At 40.4% G+C, this 26623-nt stretch overlaps 1 protein-coding gene across 11 annotated transcripts in view; it reads left to right on the top strand.

The window, feature by feature from the left end:
- Window positions 1-26623, top strand: part of LOC109984448 (disabled homolog 2-interacting protein-like) — a 158924-nt gene that overhangs the window by 114027 nt on the left and 18274 nt on the right. For all 11 annotated transcript variants that reach the window (XM_065965886.1, XM_065965885.1, XM_065965887.1 and 8 more), the window contains 8 exons: window positions 4035-4188; window positions 5574-5672; window positions 8028-8582; window positions 21635-21779; window positions 23496-23640; window positions 24685-24921; window positions 25036-25237; window positions 26069-26256. In XM_065965886.1, coding sequence (XP_065821958.1) covers window positions 4035-4188; window positions 5574-5672; window positions 8028-8582; window positions 21635-21779; window positions 23496-23640; window positions 24685-24921; window positions 25036-25237; window positions 26069-26256 — 1725 coding nt within the window. The remainder of the gene's footprint in view (window positions 1-4034; window positions 4189-5573; window positions 5673-8027; window positions 8583-21634; window positions 21780-23495; window positions 23641-24684; window positions 24922-25035; window positions 25238-26068; window positions 26257-26623) is intronic.

Raw genomic sequence — 26623 nt, 5'->3', positions numbered from 1 at the left:
ATTCTCTAAATTATTGTAATTTGTGTCACAAATTATTTTAATCTTCTCATCTTAATTACCTTCCATTCTCTTCATTCTCTTCTCTACGCACACTTGCACTCTGCACCTCCTTTGTTTTTTGTGTGTTTCTGCTTTTTTGGAAAATATTCATAAGCAGTCAGCTAAAGACGCTAAAATAAGATTACCAGTTACTTCAGTTATTACTGAAGTCTTTCAGTCAGTATTCCGTTATCACATCAGGTGATCCGCTAGTGTTGAGGCTTGTTGATGATGACAATTATCATAAACTTCAATGCAGGACGGCATCGACAGCAAGCAGCTGCAGAAAAATATTGACATGAAGGCTAGGTACGCTTCAGTTTGAACGAGAGACATCACAACTCAATTGATGCATTCAGTGGAGGGAATACCTGCTGAGTTCCCTCTTTCGTTCTCTCGCTCCAGCTCTCTCTCTTGCATGCGCATGTCATATAATAATATACTGATTAAAAAAACACTTATACTTGGGCAGCCGTGAATATACATGGACGGCACAAGCGAGTTTCGAAACGCTGTAATTGATTGATTTGACTTGCTATGAATAATCTGTTAACAATGTTTCCTTTAAAATCATTTTTGGGAGATTTTTTTTTTTTTTCAAGTAGGACTTAAAGAGCCACAAATGTGACACAAAAGAACCGCTGGTTCAAGTACCGCTGCTTTAGAGATACACTTATGTGTTTCTCAAATGTTTTGCTCTCATACAACCAAAACATTCAGCCACGCTCCATTATGAGAAGTGCTCGTTTCTACTTCCTCTTCTGACAAAGTCATCACATAGCCTGTTCTTTATGCCTTGACCTTTTCAATTATGTATTTTACTACAGGGCTTTATACACTTCTCTGTATGTGTAGGAGCCACTGGAAATGTCTCAACTATCAAAGGCATGTGTTATTCCAGTATTTATGTGGCCCGAGTGAAGCCCAGAAGAAAACGAGGTCTACATTGATTGGTTACCAAGAGAAGAGAGGATAAACAGAGGGAAATAGAGACAGAACACTGGAAGAGTAAAATAGAACGATGGAAATATGTTGACATGTCAAATATGTTCTGACAGAGAGCCTGAAGAATCCCAGAAGATAAACTGTCCCTAGCTACCTCAGGTAAACAGTGAATAAGAGAATAACAGGACAGGGAGGAAGTAAGAGGCAGAAAAATGGAGGATTGTCAAGGACGAAGAAGGACGTTTGCTGAGAATAGATGATGTTGAGGGGGAGGGAACCACAAATTTAGCAAGCCCTGCTTTTAATATCAGTTGTTATTTGCTGCGGCTGACACGCACAATGTGTCAGACTTGGTGACACACAAGTTACGAGCACATATCACACGCTAGACACTCTTTCACTGTCATGGTTACAAAGTGGCCCACAATAGGCTGTAAATTACACGTTACAGCACAATTGAATACAGCGCCGTACAGATGACAGGCGGCATTATTATTCATCAATTCATACTTTCAGTCTCCCACCATTTCTACTGACACTAATGTTCTAATATCTTATGCAGAGTGAAAAAGGAATCATAATGGAGGAATAGAACATATTTCTCTTTGAAGATACATTCCTCTTCTTGTGGTAATTTCTCTTCAAGCATGCACAGAATGACTTCTGAGGAAACTCTAGCTGCAGCTCATTTTTGCAGGACAAAGCACCAAAGATGTTTCCGAATAGTAATGGATAAACATTATGTATTTGTATCTCACAAGTAGTTAAATGAATGCCATGTGATTGTATCATTGTCTGGTTTGTTTGTGAGAAATAGAAACATTATCTTGCGGGATGGACTATGGTTCACACAGCTAGTTCTTATCCCTCCTTGCCTCTAATAGCACATCCCTGTAGGGGAAAAAAAAAAAAAAAAAACATGTTTCCCCTCCTCCCGGCTCTCTTGACTCGCTCTCTACTCTGCCCGGTACCCAGCCGGCCAATCAGAAAGCAGAGCTAGCTGCAAACACACTTCCCCTGCAGCTGTGCTTTGGAAAGGCTAGCAGCTCCTAAATCTGGATTCTAATATTGTGGCATTTGCGCATCAGTTTTTTGTTTCTCTTTATTTCAGAGGATGTCATTATCCTTTCCCTTCCCTGTGTGTGTGTGCGTGTGTGTGTGTGTGTGTGTGTGTGTGTGTGTGTGGGAACTTGAGAGGATCATTATCCACTCCACATTGGACCGTAGATTGAACAACAAAGCTGGCGGACTGATCAAAGGGCTGCATGTGGTTGCTAATCTGTCATTACGGCTGCTGCATTTTTTTTTTTTTTCCTGAAAAGCTCTTGGTGTAGCACAAGAGATGGACAGTACACACACATACTCAGAGGGCCTACTCACATACATGGGATTAGTCTGTAAGCCGTCCATAGAGGGCACTATTAACAGAATGTTCCCAGTCATTACACCAGACGTTGACCCCCATCTCCCTAGTCCTGCCACTGTCTAAGTGTCAGGGATTGATGTTTGTGTATCCGCCGGTCGCTGCTCACATCCCTTGCTAGCGTATTTAGCTTTTCATCCTCTTATCGTAGTGAGGCTGGCTGCAACTGGAGTAATTCTGACGGCAATAGAAAGGCAGGAAACAAAGTGCTGATGTTTGATGCTGTAATTATAAATTTAAAAAAAACAATTGGTTAAATCCACTTAATGAAATGTTATCTTGAACTTCCCATGGATATTATAAAGTGTTAGGAGAGCTTTACGCTGGAGGTGAATAGAGCTAATTTAAATTTTTGGAAGTGAGCTTGTTTTACTCATTTTTTCAATTGGCGGTGTATTACCTATATTAGATCGCACCCTGTTAAGAGAAGCTTCATTAATTACAAGATCGAAGCTCCTGTCAGGTTTGTATTAACTAGTTATGAATAAATATTTATGTGTCATTATGAGACAATCAGAATAAAGATTGACCATTTCTATCTTATTTTTAATGCCAGAAACCTTTGCTGCCCGGGTAGGTGTCGGACATAGTTATTCAAAGAAAGAATGGCGCAGAAACATCCTTTATTTACTGTTTCCAAAAAAAGATTTCCGTTGACAGATATGTTTGACTGTTCAAAGAAAGAGGATTGCACATAAGGTGTGCGATATAACCACTAGGCTACAGGAGCCCCAACATGTTGTGTTTAAGGTTTTTTCAGTCCTCTGTGACAGTGAACTGAATGTCTGTGTTTTGTGTAACATATTGCAGGTTTATAACTTTTTGTAAACTCTTGTTGACATTTTTCCCAATATCCTGACAATGAACAGAACCAACTATTTGATGATCCAATAACATAATGATTTGAAAAGTATGATTCATTCAGTTCTAAAGGGATTTGGATGTGTTCACAGTGTCTGCATGGATACGCTTGATTTGCTCCTGGTCACTAACTCTTCGTAAAACACAGTGACAGCAAGTACAACAGACATCGGAAAGCTCTTTACTTTGACTCCCAATCTTCTCGAGATGGATGTGTCCGCGAATGAAGCTTCAGTGTTGTCTTTGTCAAATATTGAACTTCATAAAGTGCACTCTCATCTGCTGCTGAGAGGAGTTGACAGTGTTTGTTTGACGTGTGATGTTGAAATCATGCAAATAGTTTAAGCTTGACCATTAATGATGATCAATGATTTGAATTACTTCCTGGTTGTTGTGCTTCCACTGCAGCAGTTTGCACTGCAGCTTGACTCAGATCTTCTGTGCTTTTTTAGTCATTCATTGATGTTTCAATCTGTAAATGAGAGCTCATGAAAGCACCCATTAGCAAAGCATCGCAGAATCAGATGCATGAACATGTGTTGATAAAGAGTTGTCATGTTGAGCACTCGCTTTCTTTGAAGCTAAAAAAAAAAAAAAAAGTGACGCATCCTCTCTTCGTCATCCTCGCCTTTTCTACACACTCACCATGAATGCTCGCTTATACACGCTCTGCATATGCTCCGTCTCTCTTTCTGTCTCTCCCTTCCTCTACTCAAACTGCAGAGTGACTCAGTACTTTTTTTTCCTTTTTCTTCTCCACTCTTAGATCTCATCTGATGCCAAGGCTGAAGGAGTCTCGCTCCCATGAGTCATTGCTCAGCCCCAGTAGTGCTGTGGAAGCCCTGGATCTAAGCATGGAGGACGAGGTTATCATCAAACCTGTTCACAGCAGCATCCTCGGGCAGGACTACTGCTTTGAGGTGAGGCGGTACACACACACATATACATACATTATAATAAAATACAAATCCTCATGCTGTGTCTCCATAGTTGAAACATCCCTACGACTCACCCTGTTCATTAAAACAACGACTCACGGTCATAGCAAGAGTTTTTTCAGACATCAAACGCTCCAAAAGTAAAACTCTTGTTCATTTCTTGCACATTTAAAGCCCCACTCTGCTGTATTTTAAAATTTGTATGATCTTATATGTATTTGGGAGTCATGTCCCGACATTAGAGTGCTGAAACTGATCCAATGATGCTCTTACTTCATGACATTATGACAAAATAAAGTAATATATTAACATCCAGGTTTTCCACATGGGCACTGTCGAGACCTGATGATGCTGTAGTTTAGGAGTGTTTCTGATGGCTCCTCGACTTCTTTAGAGAAAATACATCTTTGTAACTTAACTTTTATTCCTGTTACTCGGATGTATTAACTCAAAAACTCTTCTGTCTGATCAGCCCTACAGTTAAAACAGCTCAGCCACACAAAACTATTGTGATGTCTTTTTTTTTCCCACTCCTACTGCTCTCATTAACCCTGCAGCTGCAGATGAAAAAAACAATCAGGGTTTTATGCAACTTTCCTTCTCTGACTAATGGTTATTTTCATTGGCACTTTTCTACCCAAATGATTTTCTCTCAAGTCTTTGTTCTTAAAAAAAACAGCAGAAAATGATTGACATAAAAGAACAATTACTCACATTCATATTACGCCACCAGTGAGCGACCATGTGATTTTTCTGCACGTAATAGCGCAGCTTCTTACTCTTTTCTGCCTGTCACTATGTTCTTTTCCAAAGTGTCCGACTTTGCTTCGCCCACCATCTTGGATATTGTGTTATTCGATTTTATTTTTCTCTGAATATCACATCCTGGCTTTGTACTGTCTACTGTGGAAAGGCAAAATTTTCCCCAATCTCTATTATCCGACTCAATACATCACTGGCTTTTTTCCCCTTTTTTTTTTGATCCCTCATTCCCTTTCTGTCCCACTCTGCATTTTTTATCATCCAGTCATCACCCAGGCTGCCAAAACAGTCATCCATCTCCCCTCTCCATTCACACCATTCAGTTGTTCCTCAGCACTGCCGAGTCATCTCCGCTCTCCTTATATCCCTCCTCTGTGTTTGTGTGTGTGTGTGTGTGTGTGTGTGTGTATTTTTCATAAGCTTCTTATCCGTCAGAGACAAAGTGGTTTTTATGAGCTAAGTTTAGCAAAAACTGTCTGTTCCACTTATTCTTCCTCATTGTTATGCACAAGGTTTGATCAACTCTCTCTCTCTCTCTCTCTCTCTCTCTCACTCTCTCTCTCTCTCTCTCTCCCCGTCTCTCTCTCTGTTTGTCACGGTGGTAGGTCACCACCTCCACAGGAAGCAAATGTTTTTCCTGCCGTTCATCAGCCGAGAGAGACAAATGGATGGAGAATCTGCGGAGAGCGGTACAACCCAACAAGGTAAATATGTAAATACACCGTAGGTGGGACGAGACGGTGTGTTGTAATCAGCGCTGATAAGTTCATATATGAGTGTCCCAATTACAAACCACGCATACCAACGCTGATTAGTGTAAAGACAGTGACATATACAGTGTTGTCATTGTGCAACTGTTGTGCATACACCAATGCAATCTGATGTGTTTGCATCCAGCTGTGCTGCTAAACATCAGGAGCAGAGGACACAAAGGCTGTGGGAAGAATATCACAGCTCCACTGAGTCCTTTTCCCTGCAACGCTGACACCATCTGTGATCTTTACAAACACAGATGTAACAGGCAGAGGGTGGAAACATGTCAAACGAAGAAAATAATCTTGATCTCATAGCATCTTTGCTACTTCATGTGTCATTATTTAGTAAATTAGCCAATTATCATGACTTGGATGAGGGGAAAGTTCCCTTGTGGTGTGAATTTGAGATATTAGAGGAAGGGCAGAGTTTTTGACAAAACTGGAAACTGATACTTAAATTCTTTGAATCAGATAAGGAACTCTCTAAGCTTGTTCTGAATAGATGAATCAGATTCCAAACCTTACCACTGCTAATTTAATTACTGTAAAACTGCCTTAACAATAACTTCTCACATATTAAAACAGAAAAGACCCAACAAAAAGATAACCTATCCATGTGAAATCAATGTAAACACGTGTTAATGGGTATGAATGAGTAAAACATCAAACAGACAAAAACACATGACGCAACCTGTTTGACTCAGTGGATTTCAGGTCAATATTAGCATCCAAGGCCACACCCTAAAGTCTCTATAATGCTGCTGTTGTTTGTAAGAGGAAGTTAGGCTTATATGGAAATATGTGGAATAATAAAGGATATAGAAGCACTCATCCGCCAGAGATAAAAAAAATCAATGGGAATGAATCGAGCTGGTGTAAAATGCTAAGCCTGCACAACTCAGCTCCTGTGTAAGAGGATAATTATCAGTAATTATGATAATAGGTCATTTACAGTGGGGATCATCCTTGTGGGCAAACACATTTCCGTGTGCATGAAAAGGTATGCATAACTAAAAGTCTTATTTCTGGTGTGTGGTATAGAGCACCTTCATTTACGGTAGAAAATCTTTTATCTATACCGCTTTTCCCGTTCGGGGTCACGGGGGGGCTGGAGCCAATGGCTGCTGTCATTGGGCAAGAGGCGTGGGGGTACACCCTGGACTGTATGCCAGACAATCACAGGGCATATAGAGACAGACAACCAGCCACACTCACATCGTCCGACAGGGATTCAAACCAGGAACCTTCTCGCTGTGAGGCAACAGCGCTAACCACTGCCCCACCTTGCATCCAGGTCCTTGCAATTCGAGGAAAACGCCAAGACTAAAATCCTATCTCCTGTTACTGATCATCTGAGGAACAATACAGCAAAGAAAACAGGCTTCATGCAGCAAAAGAAATGTGAGAATGTAGATGCTTCATGTAGAGACATACAGTCAGACTATAGGAAGGCCCTTTGAACAAGTTTTTCTAAAAATGGAGAAGCAAAACTTCCACCTCCTCTGATGAAATGACCTAGATATCCTCTAATTGTAGACATATTCACTCCTCCTCTCTCCTGTATTTTAAGAGTAGTTAAAGACTTCATACAGAGGTTTGATTTAATAAGCAGAGACTCAAAAATACATGAAACATTTTAACAAACTACGTCCCATTGCATAGAGTGTATTTGTCTAAAATGTGAAAAACATCCAGATATTATCAAGCTTTCTCAAACATAGTAAGCAGTATTTCAAACATCCAGTGGCATCTTTGTAATTATGAGAAGCTCAAGGTATCATCCTTAAAATGTAATTATTAGTTCATCCTTCCCCGTCTTCATCCACTGACGCAGTTTTCAAGGCCCTCTGAATAATGGGCCAAAAATATGCCCCACTCTTTGCAAAATCAATTGATGACATAAGAATGCGTTAGCGCTCTGTGAAATGATGTAGGAGAAAAAATTGTCTGGCTTTTTTAAAAGGCTTCAGACGCAGGACGATTTTGAATATCCATCATGAAATGATTGAAGTGCTGTTTGAAATGTTCTTGTCATTTAAAATGGATGAACTTCAAAATGGGAATTTGAGGCAGATTCCTGTTTGAAGATCTGATGGGATTTTCTTTGCAGACGTTTGATTTTTTTAAGTTACTGTTTCTTCACTTGATTCATTTTTAGGTTGATTACTTTCTTCTAGTGCATGTCCCCCAACTGAAATTACCATTTTTTTTCTTTCTTAAAGTTTCTTGCGGTGTTGTTGTTTGCAGAAGTTTTTCCGAAGAAGACCTCACTAAACTGCAACCAATCATTTTCTCTGTGTCCAGGACAACAGCCGGCGAGTGGAGAACCTGCTGAGGCTGTGGATCATCGAGGCCAAAGATCTGCCGGCCAAAAAGAAATACTTCTGTGAGCTGTGTCTCGATGACTCGCTGTATGCCCGTACCACCTGCAAACTCAAGACGGACAATGTGTTTTGGGGAGAGCACTTTGAGTTCAACAACCTTCCCGCTGTGAAGAGCATCACGGCACACCTCTACAAAGACACGGACAAGAAGAAAAAGAAAGATAAAAACAATTACATCGGACTCGTAAACATCCCCGTTGCTGCTGTTACCGGGCGGCAGTTTGTGGAGAAGTGGTATCCAGTCAGCACGCCCAACCCACCCAAAGGAAAGACTTCTGGGCCTATGATTCGGATCAAAGCACGCTATCAGAGTATGAACATCCTGCCCATGGAGATGTACAAGGAGTTTGCAGAGTACACCACCAATAACTACATGCTGCTGTGCTCGGTGCTAGAGCCCGGGATAAGCGTCAAGAACAAGGAGGAGATGGCGTGCGCACTGGTCCACATTCTACAGAGCACCGGCAAGGCCAAGGTTAGTACTTTATTATGATTTATTGCTATTTTCCCCACCGTTGTATCCTCTATGGGGGAGTTACAGGTAACAAAACCAAAGTAGAATACCACCATCTTCCAGTGAAGCCGTGTCCAGACATTAAAAACAGAAAGAGGTTAAATAGGTCTCCGCTGCCTGCTCGTCTTCTGAACTTTTGACCCCCATAGCAGAGCAGACAAAGACCAGACAGAGACAGGTGATTTCCTCTCGCTGCACCAGCCTGTATTACATTTTTAACTCAAGCTAATCCCTTACATGTATCCCCCACAGTGCTTCACAGCATACCAATGCAGTACAGAAGCACAATACTGTATATCCACAGCTGTCTGTAGCACTGCGAGTGAAAGGGGGGAGATTAGTCTACCGCAGTGGGTTCTAAGTCTCCCATGACAGTATGCAAGTGGACTCTGATAATCCCCCCCATCCATTCAAAATAGCAGTATTTCACTTTACTTTGACAGCCCAGCATTTGTCTTTTCAGCGTGGTGAAATCAAATGGTGGCATTTTGACCCTACAAAGCATCAGTGAGACGTGACGGGGAAAGACATTTTGTCTGCCGTTAAAATGAGGCTGTAAGTGCAACAGTCACTTAAAACTAATCAGTAGCAGCATTTTCAAGCTGAAATTGCTGTTGAATACATTTGAGTTTTGGTCATTTGATGTGACAAAAACTAGACACTAAAGATAAGATACAATTAGCTTTATTGTTCCAGTGGGCATAAATAAAGATATTTTCACACATGCACAAAACTCCTGAAAATGTAACTGAATTTTCAGGTTCAGCCGCATGTGAGAACGAAATGGCTGGACTTTCTGGTCCTCCAGTAATATTACCGTGAGAAGTCTGAGTGAGCCGATATGTGAACACAGGAGAAAGTATTTGGGAAGAATAACTCGGAGCAAGTGGGCTCCAACTATCAATCAGGTGATGATTTACCTGTAATTGTTGTTTCTGACACTTTGAAACAGAAGTTTACAGTGGCAGCCACAATAGATCTGTTGTGGCAGAACAGAGCAACTTGCTGTATAGGCTGATGTTTCAGAGCCACTCCTGGATTAATTTCTGAGAATATCAAGTTGTTTATTCTCAAAGCAAATAATTAATAACAGTTTCGGCTAGGTGCACTGACTGATGTTTCTTTATGTGGTGTCAAGATTGGAAAAACTGCAGTTTCCTTTTGTTGTAGATCAAAAGCTAACGGATTAGCTGATAAACCTGTGAGCAAAATCCGTAGTTGCAAGTGAAGTCAATACCACTGATGGATTGAACTCTAATGAACGAAATATTTTTCTATCAGAACACAGGCATCTTGTTGTCTTTGTAACGTCTAAAATAACTGTTTGCTTTAAGTGGAATATTGCTTGAGGCTGCTTTTTTCTTCGTAGCATCGACTTCTCTGTCTTTTCTGCCTCATCAGTCGCCAGCGTTGACATGTGCCTTAATTTAGTTTCCCTGACGGTATCTCATCAGCAGAGCTTTGAAACTTTGATTTGACTTTATCACAGCTCAGCGGCATGATGAATGATCTGTACTTAAGAAGTGATGTCTATCCACACTGTACGCCACCCGTCTCGCGGTTTAGACTCCGGAGTGATAGCTGCTGATTGATGGGGGAGTGGGCCTCTTCTGGTCCCTGGAGAGACGGGACACGTCCTTAATTACTTTCAATTAATCCTGAGCAAAGCAGTAAAACTTTTAACTTCTTTCTCCTCACCTCCCAGAATTCTTTTCTGGCTTGTTTTCTGCTAGCTTTGGAGAGACTACTTTCAATACTGCACCAGAGATTGGATTTCAAACTTGCTGATCCTTATCACATCCTTACTACACCTTAGTTCTAAAAAACACACACAAACATTTTGACTAAACAGGAAGTGAAAACTGTAGTATACATTTTGAGTGTCAGAGCTTCCTGTCAAAAAAGTATTTTATCATTTAAGACATCTTGATTTGATCGAAACTTTTAAGGCATTACACACACACTCTTTGAGCTCATTTTTTTTCATTTCTTTAATCTTGGATCGATTGAGCTGTCATGTTATGCCAAACACACCACACCCCCATACCGACAAACTACTTTCCCTGAAACAGTCCCGAGGCCTAATTAGGATATCCTCTGCTGTTGCTGCATACATGCTTCATAAGCACATATCTTGGCCAGTGTGGCCTGGTTCATGATTAATTTACAATCAAATCATGTTGAATGAATTTCTTTTTTTCATGTGCTGCCAACTTGGGTCCACTTTCTTCTTGCGTCGGTGAATTATATTTAGGAATCAAGAAATTAATTCTAGCAAAAATAAACTCTGGAAAATCCCATAAGCCTTGTTTGATTGTTTTCCTTCAAGTGTTTAAAAGAGCCTTTGGTTATTTACCCCACTCATCTGATATTGTTGTGTAGTCCTCCAACTATTCTCGTCAAAAATCCATGAGTCAGTATATTATTCCTCATCCCTTGCCAAGACTTTGCATTGTTCGTTGCATTAGACATTCACAAAGGAGCGCGATGCAGCCTCTCCTTCACCCAGCAGAGGTGAACAGGAGGTGAACGCTCCTCTTCAGGGATGCGGCAGTATTTCTCTGTTGCTCTGAAGTTCTGCTGATGTGCATCGTGTTTAATCAGCTGTGTACAGGTGGGAAACAGCTTCTAATTGCAGCCGGCTATTGTTAAGAGGCGCAGATTGCCGAGCTGTAACGTCCATTAGTATGTATCACACCCAGACTTCTGTTTCTTCCTGTGTCATTTTATCACCCATCACCGAATAATTACTCACCAAATATTCTGCTCTGTTGCACACTCCTTCTGTCTTGTTCCCCCCCCTTCATTCCGTGTTTGTCTTCCTTCATCTCTTTTTCATGCTTCATTGTGTCTTGAGACTAAAGCTCTCTGGAGAGATGTCATTACTGATGCTGAATTGGTGTGTGGATGCATTGGCAAGCATGACAGCCACGCCCTGCCTCGCTGCACAGATGCTAGATTTAAACACCCACAACTACTAACAATGTAAACACGGGCATTAGAAAGTAGTTACCAGGCCTGGAGTTAAATATATATGTATACTTAACACAGCACAAGGTTTGACATGTCCATCATAATGCAGGTTGAAGAAAAAGACCCAATTCACCTTAGTTAAATAGCGGCCATTTTTTTCCTTATGTAAAAGATCAGGTTGGGAGCTAAAAGTGCTATCATAGTTTTGTTCTGTCTGGCGGGACATCGGCCATAATTTAAGTTAAAATTACATACGTTTGGTAATAGCTGCCATTTGACATCAGCTCATGTTAGCATTCCACCTCTTCCTAGCTTCCGTCTCTGGTTAGTGGTGTCTCAGGATACAATTGGTAAAGGGTTAGTTCCTACAGTAGCAAGCAGTAATTTAAGCTAGATAACAGTAATTGTTACCATTGTATTGTTTGCAAGCTAAATGTATCCTGGCTGAAAAAAATATTTCACTAATTGAAAAAAGTTTGAGGACTGCTGTAGTAATGCATAATCTATTTTTGAGTCATCTGAGTGTATTTAATTTTAATGCGCTTAATCCACTTGAAATCAAATTGAGAAATCCCATCAACAATTCTGCTCGTCTTCTGTGCTGTAAAGTCTCCCCGTCTGTCAGACACGCCATTACATCCGCACACCACAACAGCATGACTGGAAGCTCCACCGTCACAATAACAAACACTCTGCTGCTGCATGTGTTCCAACTGCCTGGAGAACTTCACCTTTCTTTCATGTGTAAACATCCACTCCTGGCATGAATCCTCTGCCTTATTGATCTAGTCTTGTCGGCGCCTCAGCCCCTTCGGGAAGATTAGGTTCTAATTTGGTTGCTTCTCCTTCCTGTCAGCGGCGCCGACTGTTGGAAGTGACGATAAGGAGGATTTATCCGTATGATAACTAGGGCTAGAGGAGGGTGGTGTTCTGGTTATTATGTCATTGCTCCTCAAGGTAAACTAACAGCCCGGCTTAAGAAGGCGAGATGTTCGAGTCTCTTCCCCTCTTTGTAATAAACTGATGCCAGATTCAGCTATGTTAGACACCAGCATCCTTTTAGTGCATTATGTGCAGACAACAGTGCTATGCTCATCACCACAGTTGTGGCACACAGACACTATTTGTTGTACCAACACAATATAGTTTGACATGATTTGCTTATATGACACAAAGGGCTCTAGTCGTTTAAGCTCCTCTGGGCTCCTGACTTTGAATTCATCATTTGTCTCTTTAGAAGGCCAGTGAGCGATAAAAGCTGCTCCTCAAAATCTCCCCGGTGAAAGGAGAGTTGTCAGGATTATTTTTGATTTTGAGAAAACCTGGCAATGTTACTTCTCCTATATATGGTATTACTTTCCTTTCTTTTTCTTCTGTAATATCATAACTAACTAAAAAAGTAAAACATGGTGGTTAATTTCACACGCCTTTCTTGTTGATCAACAACATTGCATGTATATTTTCATATAAAGCAACACTCGACTCTAGAAGGAAAGATAGACGTACCTTATTGATTCTTCACTGACAAACTGAGAATCTACCTCCCTCTCTGTATTATTGCTATTTCTTTATTATTGTAGAGTATATTTTTCTATTTTGTTTATACCATATTTCAATCGTTTAGAGTTATTGTATAAATAACGGTAATTAATGTTCTTTGATATTTCTAGATAATCTGTAGCTCCCGTAACACTATAATTTCCCAGGTTGAGATCAATAAAGTACATCCATCTTTTTCTGTCTTTCTGCAGGAAAAAGATGAATTACTAGAAAACTAGAAGGTTCACCGTATTGGCTCAATTCATAAAAAGATATATTTACAAAGCACATCAATGCACTTGTCCTTATAGTACTTATTAAGTTTTCACCACAAAGGCAGTACACCATATTCTCCGATTGTTTAACAATTCTCGGATGCTTCGATTGACTGTCTCCTGACAGCATGGCAGCACATCCAAACAGAAAGATGAAGAGAAAGGGTGAAGGCTCCGACAAACATTTAGAAGAAATACTAGTTTTATCTTGCTGAAGCACAGTTTCTGGCTGACCGTGGAGCTGAACAGCAGCAGGCTGCATCGAGTAAAGATTTAGCTCTTCAGTGATGCTCAACACATTGATCTCTCGATGTCATGTTAGCTCTAAGATTACTAGTCTCTTTCCCCACCTCTGCATTTCCCACCAGCAGTCACTTTTATCAGTTTAGTTTTCTTTCACTTAAATTATATTTATTAAGTTTGATATGCCTGACATGCCTGGGCACACAAATAAAAGCTCTGAAACAAACAAAAAATCTGGAACAGAAATGAATTAGTGCAATAAATCAATAAAGTCCCTTTTTGTGTAAAAGTCCAATTTATGAGTCAGAGCTGGTGTTTATTGCTTACTCAATAAAAATATAGAGTTCCCTTCATTGTTTCATATCCCTGGTCACATGCTGGGCTTCACCCCGTGTTGAGTTCATGTTGGCTAGCGCTTCCATCACTGTTTGTACCTGCTCCTTTTTGATTGTGTGCGTTTCCTGTTGCCCGCAGGAGTCCATCCCAACTAAATCTTTGGAATGCGATCTGTTGCAAACATGCACTTTTCAAGACACGATAGTCTCTTTATCTTTGTATCTAAATCTACAACTGTTTACAGCCACATCAGCTGCATTGATCTAAACATGGGTGATCTATCAGCCATCCAGTTTGATCCAGACTGAAATAACCCTTGTGTTAAATGCATTCTCATGAAGTTTTGTACCAATTCTCATGATTCTTAGAGGATAAATCCTGTTAAATTTGGTTGTCCTCTAACCTATCCAGTGGCAGCACTTTGAGGTTTTTTAAATGACTTTGGTGTTGTCTCCACTTCTGTTGTATCACCATCATCAGGTCAAAATGTCACATTAAATGAGGTATCTGCTGTACTTGCAATATTAATTTAGTCTATTATTGTTGATTGAAAGCAGAAAAACGGCACCAAACAAAAGATGCAATCAAATAGAGGCACAGAAGAGCATGACCACAGTAAGTTGACAAACATGACGTAAAGATGCTGATGACACTCTCTGCAATAGTGACTTCAGTCAAACCTATCTTCATAATGATCATGTGCACGAGCAGCTAAATGAGGTGAGCTACTGCCTTTCCTAAGCCTGTGTGCCTACGGGAGGAGCTACTTCCATTCCCATTCAGCCCCCAGTGCTCTCTGTCAACCCAATGTGACCCTCACAGGAAGAGCTGCAGGCTACGATGCTGTAATACTAGCCACCGGTCTCTGGGGAGAGAAAGAGACCGGGGGAGGCAGAAAGAGGAGGAGAGCGAGGGATGGAGTGGCTGGAGTGGTTCCTGTTTTTTGTCCCATGAGTCATTCTTTAGCCCTTGCCCCAGGCTGGAAAACCAGGCTTATCGATCAGTCATGGTGTTAATGTTTTAGGCTTTCTGTTTTCTCCTAAAATGCACTCTACTATACGACACTGGAATTACTAAACACAAACTATGTCCCTTAAATAATCTGAAATGAGATTCTACCCCTGAATATCAAGATTTAAAGCATGGCAGGTAGAGCTTCAAGAAGGTAATCCCCATTTGATTTGTATTCTTACTGAATCTGTTTGTTCCAAAGTGACTATGACTTTGAAATTATAGTAAAGTTAGGCTTTTATAAGATACCAAACAATCTATAGATACAGTGTATATATATATATACAGCTGGGGAAAGTGTATATCCAGGATGTAATAACCAATCAATACTTTCCCCTACTGTCTAGGTTAAGACAGTTTAAAATACATACAATTTGTATAAAAATGTTCTTTTACTTTGAGTCCATCTGAATAATTTGCTGGTATTATAATTTTAAGGCATTCTATTGCTCTCAGTTTGATCTTCTCTTCCTTATATTACCATAGAAACCCACACACAAAGAAGCACGAAGACATCTGGAGTCGAGTAAACGCGACCTTTATTCATCTCTATTTGTTGCCCGTCTAAGTGTTCAAGCTTATTTTTCCTCTTCCATTGCAATTTGCAAGCATTGAAACATCACTTAACTGTTCTGTGTTCGGGGTTTGTCTGAGAGTGAGTGAGAAATGTAGAGTCCAGATCGTGATTTTGCCGATTGTGTTGCCTTTTCAGACTTTATTAAGGGCCTGAGTTTTTATATCGACTCAAAAATGTGGAATACTGCTCGATAGGGATGTAAGCCCTGAATACTGACACACACACACAGGGCTGGTGATGAGACCATTGTGTGTGTGCGTGTGTGCGTGTGTGCGTGTGCGTGTAGCTGCACAATGGACATGACTTTATGAGTTTTTACTGATCTACGGGGAGCTTCTCATCTTTTCCAACAGGACTCTGTTCCCAACTATTTATTAGATCTGATCATCGGGGCAGCACCATCATCCCTCCTCTCAGACCCTGTCTGTGTACCACCCTCGTCTCTCCTCTCTCTGCGTGTTGGGGGTGTGGGAGAGTTTTTAAGGCATGGTTTGGCTGATGGGATGTGGCAGCGATACAGAGAGCGGTCTACTTCTCCTTATTAGCACTGAAGCAGAGGGGAGGGATGGGGGACAGGCAGCAGGATTGAGGGCGTCAGGAAGAAAACTGAGAGGGGGGGGGAAATGAGCTTCGGTGTCTTAAGACACGATTGTGTTGACTTTTGTAACACGCTATAGATAGATAGATAGATAGATAGATAGATAGATAGATAGATTTCACCTATTGCAACATATCACTTGTGAGGTTAGCATTACTGCTGACTTTTTTCCAGCTATGTTTATACATGAATTTACCGCCGTTCAGGAAGTCAACATGGTATGAATATGTCTAGAAAAATTATATGCAGAGGTTTTCAGTTTCAGGGAGACAATGTCAACAGTTTTAGCAAGATGTTGTTAGCTACCAAGCTTTTATAGATGACACTCGGTAGATTGACCTTTTCAGTCCAGGCTTAGATATCGGACAAATAGGGTCTCTGGATTGCCATTTATTTTCCCTCTACTTCTACTCTACCTTGATGCAAAACTTAAGCTAGCTCCCTTTTTGTAAAACTATTAGCCTTAGCTGTACATTGTGTTTTAGCTCAATTCAATTAGTCTATTTACAACTTTTAAAACATTTAAAGAACAATAAATACGAGATTTGTCAGGAAAAGAGCCACCTTTAAACTCAATTTGATCATTTCTCTGTACGTACGAGACTGTAACTGTATTGTACCTGTGTTTACATACTAGCATTGTCAATGTCAGCATGCTGGCATTAGCATTTACATTTAAGTAACATACACTATGGCTGAGTACAGCACTGCTAGAGTGGCTGTGTAGACTGAAACAAGAAACAAAGGGAGAGTTCAGGTTTTCGTAGGTCTGTTTTATAACAGAAAGGAAATAATAACAAGAAGGTGAGAAATCTTCAGAGCCAATGGCGTGACAATGTGTTCAGTTTTTACTCTGGGCATAGAATCTAATGCAGTGTTTAAATCCAGAGGTTTATGCCCTTGTTATTTTCTTATTTCCATGAGCTGTAATTAAGTTTCAGTCATACTAAGTTCTCAAGCAGAAGTGCACCTTTGCATCAGCACACATGTTGACTCTAGTTCATGAAGCATGTCACATCTGAAGGAGATTGTCAGAAGTGTTTGATCAAGCTTTTTTAGGCTGCCAGCAGAAAATAACATTACGTCTCCCGTTTGATGTCTCTTTTCTGAGTTTCCCTCTCCCACTCGGTCTCTCTCCTCTTCCGTTTCATCTGACCGTCCTCTCTAATCAGGCCTGGATTGGCCTCGCCTCAGCAGCCACATAAGCAGTGCAGAGCAGAAACGAGGGAGAGAGAGACAGAGCCACAGAGGGGTAGAGGTTAGAGGAAAGATCATAATTGGGATGACATTTTCTTCCAATAAAAAAAAAAAAACAAGACCTCTGGTCTAATAATGTGATGGGTGTCTGTAGACCACAAAAGGTCACGCTTCCTCGGGCTTCTGTGGGTTGTGTGTGCTACTCTCTGCTGCATGACTTATTTATGTAACCATAAACTCCTCACTGTCTAGTGAGTTATTGCTAAAGATGACAAACATTTCAAGGAATATACCATAACAAGAAGTATAATGGCTTATCTGAATGTTTATTTACTTGGTTTTTAATGATCGTGCAGGCTAACAGATAAATTGTTTTGTGCAAATAATTACAATAAAAGATATTGTACGTTGACATTTATAACAAACAGCTCTATGATGTATCAGAAAGTCTGCAGTGATCTAAATAAATATAAAATACATGTTGGATAGTTTTTAATCCACATCAAATAGGTTTTCAGTCGATGCATCTGCAGCAATTGCAGCCTTGAGCATGACCATCATCGTATCTAAACCAGCTTTGATTTTATCTGTCTTTTAAAATAAATAATAAAGTTGAGTTTTATTACAGGCAAGTATCTTTCTCTGTATTTTTCACTACTTATTTCACCCTGTACCCTCAGAAGTCTTGTGGGGCCTGCTGCAGATCCCCACAGCATGATGCTGCCACTGCCATGCTTTGAGGTGGGAATGCAATGCAGTGTAACATGTCGTTTAGTTAGATTGCCAAAAGGCTCAATTTCAGTCTCAGAGTTTAGAAACTTCCTCCAGCTGATTTCAGAGTCTCCTACTTGGTTTCTGGAGGAATGTGGCCAAGATGTCATGTGAGGTTTTTCCTTTGTTTCTTTTTAAGAGTGGCCCTGCTACACCCCCGTAAAACTCTTACTGATCAGGCATCCATCCAAGAGTTGCTGGCACAGTCTCTCCTACCTCGGCCTATGCAACTTAGAAATCCTTTGGGGGGTGGTAGAGGTCTCCGTCACTCTCCCTCGCTCAAATTTTGATACTCTCTCCATTTGTTAACGGTTGATTTAACTGTACTTTGTTAAGTGACTCGGAAACTTCCTTTGAAACCTCCTCTGACTTGTGCTCTTGTGCTCTGACATTTACCTTTTGGAGTAGTTCCTGTGATTGTCCCTTGGTCTGCTTGGTGTTGGCTTTGCCACAATACTGACTCACAAAATCTCAGACTTGTATTCATGCTATACAATTTATGAAACATCATCCCCACACAGAGGTGATTGCAGCTGCACCAGTCCTGATTTGGTTGTTTCTTGATGCTAAAGGCATGCAAACATGTACATAAGTGTTGCAACTGACTATTTTAATTTATTTCTATATTTATTATGTCAGTGGATAGGGTCATAAATTAGGTAGAGAGAGAGAGAGAGAGAGTGGAGAACTACATGAGGGAAAGGATCCACAGGTCAGATTCGAACCCAGGAAGTCCACTTGGAGGGCTACAGCCTCTGTACATGAGGCACGCACACTAACCACAAGGCTACCGGCGCCCAATCCTGTGATTTCTTTAAGTTGCAGCAAATCTTTACATTTAAGAAGATGAAACCAGCCACTTCGATGTTTGATCTATAAAATCAGTCACTGATTGATTTTCTTTGATTGACTCGCCAGATGATCCAATAATAATGCAGCTCTAATGTATAGTCGATTGTAAGTAAATTTAATCACATTGTAGACTTTGTTTCTCTCTTGATCAGAAGCTACATTAAATCCCCTTCAGTTCAGCAATGTATAACGATGAAACCAGCGCCACACACACCCATGCCTCTGTGCACATTCTGGGTTTTTTTTATATATATGCATTTGTTAAAACAAAGTTTAGTTGCTCTTCTCCATAGGTGTGTGTGTGTGTGTGTGTGTGTGTGTGTGTGTGTGTGTGTGCAAATACTGGGCTTGTGTATGTGTGCGATGTGCAAAATGTGTTAACCAAAAAGGCCTCTCTCACTTCACATCAGTGGGTGATTGGCTCCCTGCGGTGTATCTTTGATTAGCCGGATAACAGGCGTCTTTCTGCAGCAGCTATAGAAACCGTCTGAGAGGCTCCGTCACTTTCATTCCGCCTCCTCCTCCTCTGTTCTTTTAAAACTGCCGCCGCTCTGTTTCTTCTTCCTCTCCTTCTCCGTTTCTCTCTGTACATCTGTCACTCGCCTCTCTTCTTCTCCCCGCAATGCTACGCTGGTTCCCCTAGTTTAACAAGCTGCCAGGGGACTTGCATGAGAGTACACCCAGAAATTTGTCGAAGGGATCTAAACAAGGGATGATTCATCCCCAGATGGCTCCATTTCTCTCTCTCTCTCTTGCTTTCCGACTTTGAATTTTGGGAGCTTCAATGCCGTCTGATCCTGTTATTTTCATTACCTGATGAATGATATATAGGCACTGTAGAGATCACTTTTAGACAGGCCAAGTTATTTCTTCTGAGGCAAATTAGGAAGAGGATTCAATCAAAATAATTCACTCACCCAAATAAAAATGAAGACGATACATTTATATTTGACATGCTGTTTTGAAGTGAGCATAACTTTTGGCTGGAACTTGAGTTCTGCAGCTTATTGGCTAAAATGTTCTTACTCATTTCTGTCAGCTGCTTGTATTTTTCTATTTGTATCTGGAAAAAGAAGCAAGCATTTCTTTGTCTTTATCACCTCGTTGAACAGCGAAGCAGGTGTCAAATCCCTCTTTGACAATTTGAAAGAGTGACGGAAATGTTCTCTGCCATTATATTTTAAAAAAAGAGTCCTGTCATTTTTTTTTTGTTTGTGTCAGTGTGAAGCTGTTTCTCTCTGCATGCGGAATTTCAGCTTCTGGTGTCTGTCATTTTCAAAGAACCATAGAAATAGAACTGTTTTGCTCTGTTCCTGGTATTGGAATGACATAATTTCTGTCATCTGGTTTTCTTCACATTAACTGGTCTTGAAAATGTGACCAAAAAAGACATATTTGGACTTATGGCTACTTATGGAGTGTAATGGGAGTTAATGAAAGTGAATATACCTACATGCTAGTGTGTTAGCCACAATGCTAACATTTCATTGTTTGGTCGAGTGTTATATTGTATTATATTGTCGATGTTCATTAGAGATGTTCCAATACAACTTTCTCTCCCCAGTATCCCAATTCCCCAGAATCCAATGACTTGACTTGAGTTTTGGTGTTGAAAAATTCAAACCCCTCTGATACTAGCGTTCAAAAACACTTCACAGAACATCGGTGTAAAAGAACTGATTGCTGACATTTTGAAAGCTTTGACTTACATTGGTAACACGATGATCAACCTCAAACTAGTTAGCTTTTGGGAAGGCTCATAAATTATGGAAAAAGATCGTTGCATTGACTGGCAATGTAGGCAGTATCCAAACAACTCAAATGTCAGTTTAATTCTAGGGAAGGGTTTAAGATCCCCGACCCTATCAACAATTTATCTGTATGTATGAACTGTTTTTTTGTTTTTTTTAACAGCATGTTTCCAGTTCCTCTAAAAACATGTTGAAGTTTTGTTTACATTCCAGTTCATGTGTCTCCAGGCTGGTTCTGGCTTGTTTGTTTTCGATATTGAGGAATCTCCAGTATGTTTCTGTCGGTTAAGGCCAAGTTATGCTGATGTGCAATCTTTTGCACCACACTGTTATTAAGGTGTAGATGACTGTTATGTCATAATCACCATTCTCCACTCAATCCCACAGTCAGACCTGTGAAATGTTAAAAAATCAGGGTCAGGCAAGGCAACAGGCTTTACAAACAGGCTTTTAGTTGTTCGTGGATTTCTGTCTAAAGAGGTCATCAAAGGTACAGCCACTTTCATAGAAACCTTTGCAGAATTATGATGGCTAAAGAAAACATGAATACTGGCTTAGTGGAACGGTGGGATAATGTAGTCCGAAAGAATAATATTGTTATGTTCGGTAAGTCTAGTAGAATATTACAGCTTGGACAGCCAAAGTGGATAAAGATATATTGTATGAATAACAAAGAATCGGGGGGGACGACCTTTTTTGGGGGGGATAATTTATCTCCAATCACCATCACCACCTTTCGAGATTCTAATTTGCATTTTAAATTATCAATCTAATTGATTCCCATCTAACTTCTTTATAGCTGCTATGTGCAAAACTGTCCCCTTCAGTGCAGTTGAGGATATAACAGCATGTCATTACATGCACTGATGAACCCTGTTTTGTTTCTTTAGGACTTCCTCACAGATTTGATGATGTCAGAAGTCGATCGCTGCGGGGAGAACGAGCACCTTATCTTCAGAGAGAACACATTAGCGACGAAGGCCATCGAGGAATACCTCAAACTGGTTGGGCAGAAGTACCTGCAGGACGCCCTCGGTGAGTGAAACAATGATTCAGAAGGGAGTGAAGGCAGAGGCTGTAGTCTCCTGACAGTCATCCTAAAATATTCTGAAGCAGTCTCTTGTTTTTTTTGTATTTCAGTTTTTCTTTTCAGTTTTTCTTTGCCTTCCTTTCATTTGTACACATCCTATCTCTTTGCTCTTTCTTGTCCTCACATTCAACCCAAAAACTTTCCATTCGCTCATCCTTGAAAAGGTTTAGAGAACTGCAGCGTCAGTAAATTCAATATATTGGCTACATCAACAATATTAGAGATCAAATGAATTTGCCTGCCTCTCTCGACAATCATTTTGACAGCGAGACCGAAGAACTCATCCGTCGTTTCAATTTTTTGTTTGCAGCTAACCGTGGACAGCACAATTCAGTGACTGCATGTTTTGGTCTCGCTTTGACTGTAATTATAAATCACTCAGCAGATCAGCTTTGTAGCAAATCATTATGAGGTGATTGTTTGACCCCCAACTCCCGTTTTGGCAATGTTAGTCCAAGGTTAGATGGAGTGTGTTTGTCTGACTGCAGTCCTAACAATAAGCACTCTGTATGCACTGTGTGCTTTTCTACCTCCCCTGCTCCAGGAATGTACACAGAGGCAGTTTAATCTACAAACGGCACACATCCTTCCTGGCACTCATCACATTTTTCTCTGTATGCTGCCAATGTTAATGCTCAACGTGTGTGTTTATGTCACTCTGTGTGTTATGTGTGTGACTGTGTGTGTGCATGTGTGTGTCTGCCTGTTTGTTTTTGGCAAAAAGAGATGCTGCCTGGTTGCTCGCTTGTGTCTCTCGGGGCTTCCTCAGAGAAATATTGATGGCTGGTTTATTTTAAATCACTGTTCTTTTGGTGATGTTTTTTGGTCAACATCCAACTAAACTGTAAGAATCACTGACACAACGAGGAGCAACACAAAGGGCAGCCATGAGCTCCCCTTACAGACAGTTGACTCGTCAACTTTTTGATACGCAAGGTTCAATGTCAGATTGGACGAAAAGGACAATATTGATTGGAAATATGGATATGGAAAAGGGAACCAGATCTTATTTCTTTGTTCCTGTCCGGGATGTTTTTTCTCAAACCCGTCTGTCTATAAACTTTGACAAAAGATGAAGGGTTTTCTTTTTCTTCTTCAATTTCCCCTCCTTCTCCTCCCTTTTCTGTCTTTTTCTTACTCTTCTAATGTTTTAATTATTGGCAATCTCTGAAGTGCATTACTGCCACCAACTGGACTGGAGGGCAATAAGGGGAATGGATTAAGGCAATTCAATCTGAGCTTTTATTCAAATGTCGGCTCAGAAGTAAGACTCTATTCCCTTCTTTCAGCTTTAAAAAAGGGGAAGATAAGAGATAAGAGCGATGGCATTCAAGAAGCTCTGAGATCTTTCAATGGTCAAACTAAGGGGCATCTGTATTTTAAAAAAATAATTCCTTTTTGTTGTGTTCATGGTTTCGGCCTTACAGGATTTCAGATATCAAAAACCAAATCATCTGCTGTTTTGGCATCATGTTTTTTTTCTCCGTCCTTGCTCAGCTCAGCAGGACTTTACAACCAACACAAACAGTTCCACCTCAGTTCCCTTTTTCCTGCTGCGTCTATCTCACAGATGCTCAAAGAAAGACACGGATCCCCAGAAAACCCACATGTTCATACATTTCTTATATATTTTCTTGTGTTTGTTTTTGTTTTTTTCTCAGGTGAGTTCATCAAGGCTCTGTACGAGTCAGATGAGAACTGCGAGGTGGATCAGTCCAAGTGTTCGTCTGGTGACCTGCCAGAGCATCAGAGTAACCTGAAGATGTGCTGCGAGCTGGCCTTCTGCAAAATCATCAACTCATACTGGTGAATACGAGTCTGATATCACAAACATCTGAACAAATCACTTCTTGTATTTTTGTATCACATGTAAAATATAATTCACACTTTTTCTGAAAACTGACTTTAATTTTTAAGAATATCTCAATGAACAATTAAAACAATGCTATTAAAGAGGGCTTCTGTTAGATTGTGCACCTGTTAACAGATGTTTGTAGGTAATAAAGATGTCTGTCATCTTTTGATTTATACATTTTTAAAGCTTCTCTGGAGATCAGGAATTCTCTAAAAAGCCAAATTAGGATTTAAAACTCTTAAAGTCTTAAGTAAAACAAAATTCTCAAATGACTCTCTTCCTACTCACAGCGATGCGTGGGAGTAACCTTTAAAAACAACTCTCAGGGGATCACACGATTAATCACATACTCACTTGGCCAATCAGAGACGAGGATTGCATCTTATGAATTTCAATCGATTTATGCAGCGTTTGAACAACCCTCCAATCAGATTCTTTTAAAATATTTAAATTTAAAGTGTACAAATCGAGATAAAATGAATTGCTATGATGCAGAAATGAAAACAAATGAAAACCAAAACAGAAGTCTGAATAATATTGTGATTATGATAATTGAGTGTTGCATCGATAAAAGCAGACGATATAAATGTATGGAAAGGTGGCAATCAAAGCAGCGGCAGATTGATTCTTGTTAAAAACCCTTACAAATGCAAATGAGGAGAAATCGGTACAATATCCTTTTTGAATGTTCAAATGAAATGCAAATAAATACTAAGCTTTTCAAAATGAGATATTTTCATTGAGCTAACGTCTTGGTGTGTGCTTCTATCTTACATATTTATACTTAACACACCTGATAGGATTCACTAACTTTGGGAGCGTTTTTAACACACAAGAAATTAATAAATAACTTTTAGTTTTAAAAACGTTAATTTAACAAAATAGAGAAAGCTTTCACTCAAGTCCAAAGCACATGAGGGGTTTTTTTTTGGTTCCAAAAGACTGAGGGAGTGAGCTTGACCGATAACCTCTCTCCTGTATCTCTTTATTCACAGCGTCTTTCCTCGAGAACTGAAGGAGGTTTTCGCATCATGGCGTCAAGAATGCAGCAACCGGGGTCGACCGGACATCAGTGAGCGTTTGATCAGCGCCTCTTTGTTCCTGCGGTTTCTCTGTCCAGCCATCATGTCGCCCTCGCTTTTCAATCTGATGCAGGAGTATCCCGACGACCGCACAGCACGCACACTCACACTCATCGCCAAAGTCACACAAAACCTGGCAAACTTCACAAAGTAAGTGTGCTTGGATTTTTTTAAAAAGACTTTGCTGCACCATTTTTTTCATGATTGAATATATTTCCTGATCCTTGTCTCTGATTTCTCTCTGCTTTCCCTGTTTCTTGTCAGGTTCGGTAACAAGGAGGAGTACATGTCCTTTATGAACCAGTTCCTGGAGCACGAGTGGACCAACATGCAGCGCTTTCTTCTTGAAATCTCCAACCCAGAGACAATCTCTAACACAGCGGGCTTTGAGGGCTATATTGACCTCGGCAGGGAACTCTCCACCCTGCACTCCCTCCTCTCTGAGGTGGTTTCCCAGATGGACCAGGTACTGAACGTGGCATACTGCACTACGTTAAGTAGAAGATGATGCATGGATGGAATCAGACATAACGTTAAAGCACATTCAAAGTTAATAAAGTAGACGGCAAACTAAAAGCTTGCTGCAAGAATAAGAGTATTTGACAGTAAGGTCAAATAATATCAGACAAAAAAGTTAAAATAACAAATCCATAGGTAACATCAACATGTAGATACATACATTGATAGGCTGATTTCTGGTGAATGTCAAGAACATTGATTTTTTACAGACGGTCAAATTTGCTTCAATGCATCATCACAATCTTAAGGATTTGAAACATCATTTGGCAACATTAAGAAGTTGTTTATCTTACATGAATCAATAATGTATTATTGCGTTACATAAGCAGTGCACAAGGGAAAAACACTGTGGAGCCTCAGAAGCTGGCTAAGGCTTATTAATGGATTTACAAAGACATTTACATTCGCTCTGGTAACAGATGGGGAGCTGGTAATAATTAGATAAAGATAAAGGGTGGAATCATGTTTTTTTTGGGGTGGGCGGGGCGGGGCGGTTAGAGCATCCAGCTTTCTGAGACCTTGTCTTTCAATAATTCACAAATCACAGTGAGTCTTGATTTTCCAGTCCATCAGACCGGCAGGAGAGTTAATTATTTAGAATGTTGTCTGAATAAGAGAGTTGATTGCACGCACTCCAGAAAAATAACTTGTTCTAAAAAATATGCAAATGTCTAATTCAACAAAACTCTTCAGACGTTAAATGCAATGAATGCCCTGAAGTTGTCCTGAGTGAAATTTATTTTGACTTTAAAACTAAATTATGTGTTTCTCTTCACAGAGTGCAGCCTCCAAGCTCGGCCCTCTCCCCAGAATCCTGCGAGAGGTGAACACAGCTCTGTCCAACCCGTCCAGTATCCTAATGACACCCGGACAGTCTACAGAGCATATGTGCTCACCCCCTGCTGAGGCAGGGTGCAGCATCTCCACTGGCCTGCAGAAGATGGTTATAGACAATGACCTTTCAGGGTAAGACATATCTAAGATCTCATCCAGAATGCACACACTAGGTTCATTCATTATTCAGATGACACTGTTTTTGTATATATTTGAATAGCTGACTGCAACTGAAGGCGAACAGGCATCAAATATAATGATGAAAGGGTGTGGCAGTATGATCCAAATATCAGTTGAGATAATGTGAAATGCTTTAAGCTGGTGTTTGAGGGCAGACTCTGTTCAATTTGCGCTGCCAAACACCTCTCTTTTCAGCTGAATGCTTTTGTTTGGTGTGCTGGAATAAATCTGTGGTTTCCCAAACTTTAAGCAGACATTTTTGACAGCAACTCAAAACTACAGACTACAAAACCAAAACACTTTCTGACAACTGAGGAGT

The sequence above is a fragment of the Labrus bergylta genome, chromosome 17 (genome assembly GCF_963930695.1).
Source record: "Labrus bergylta chromosome 17, fLabBer1.1, whole genome shotgun sequence".
Classification (NCBI taxonomy): Eukaryota; Metazoa; Chordata; class Actinopteri; order Labriformes; family Labridae; genus Labrus; species Labrus bergylta.
This window is presented reverse-complemented; position numbering and strand designations above follow the sequence as displayed.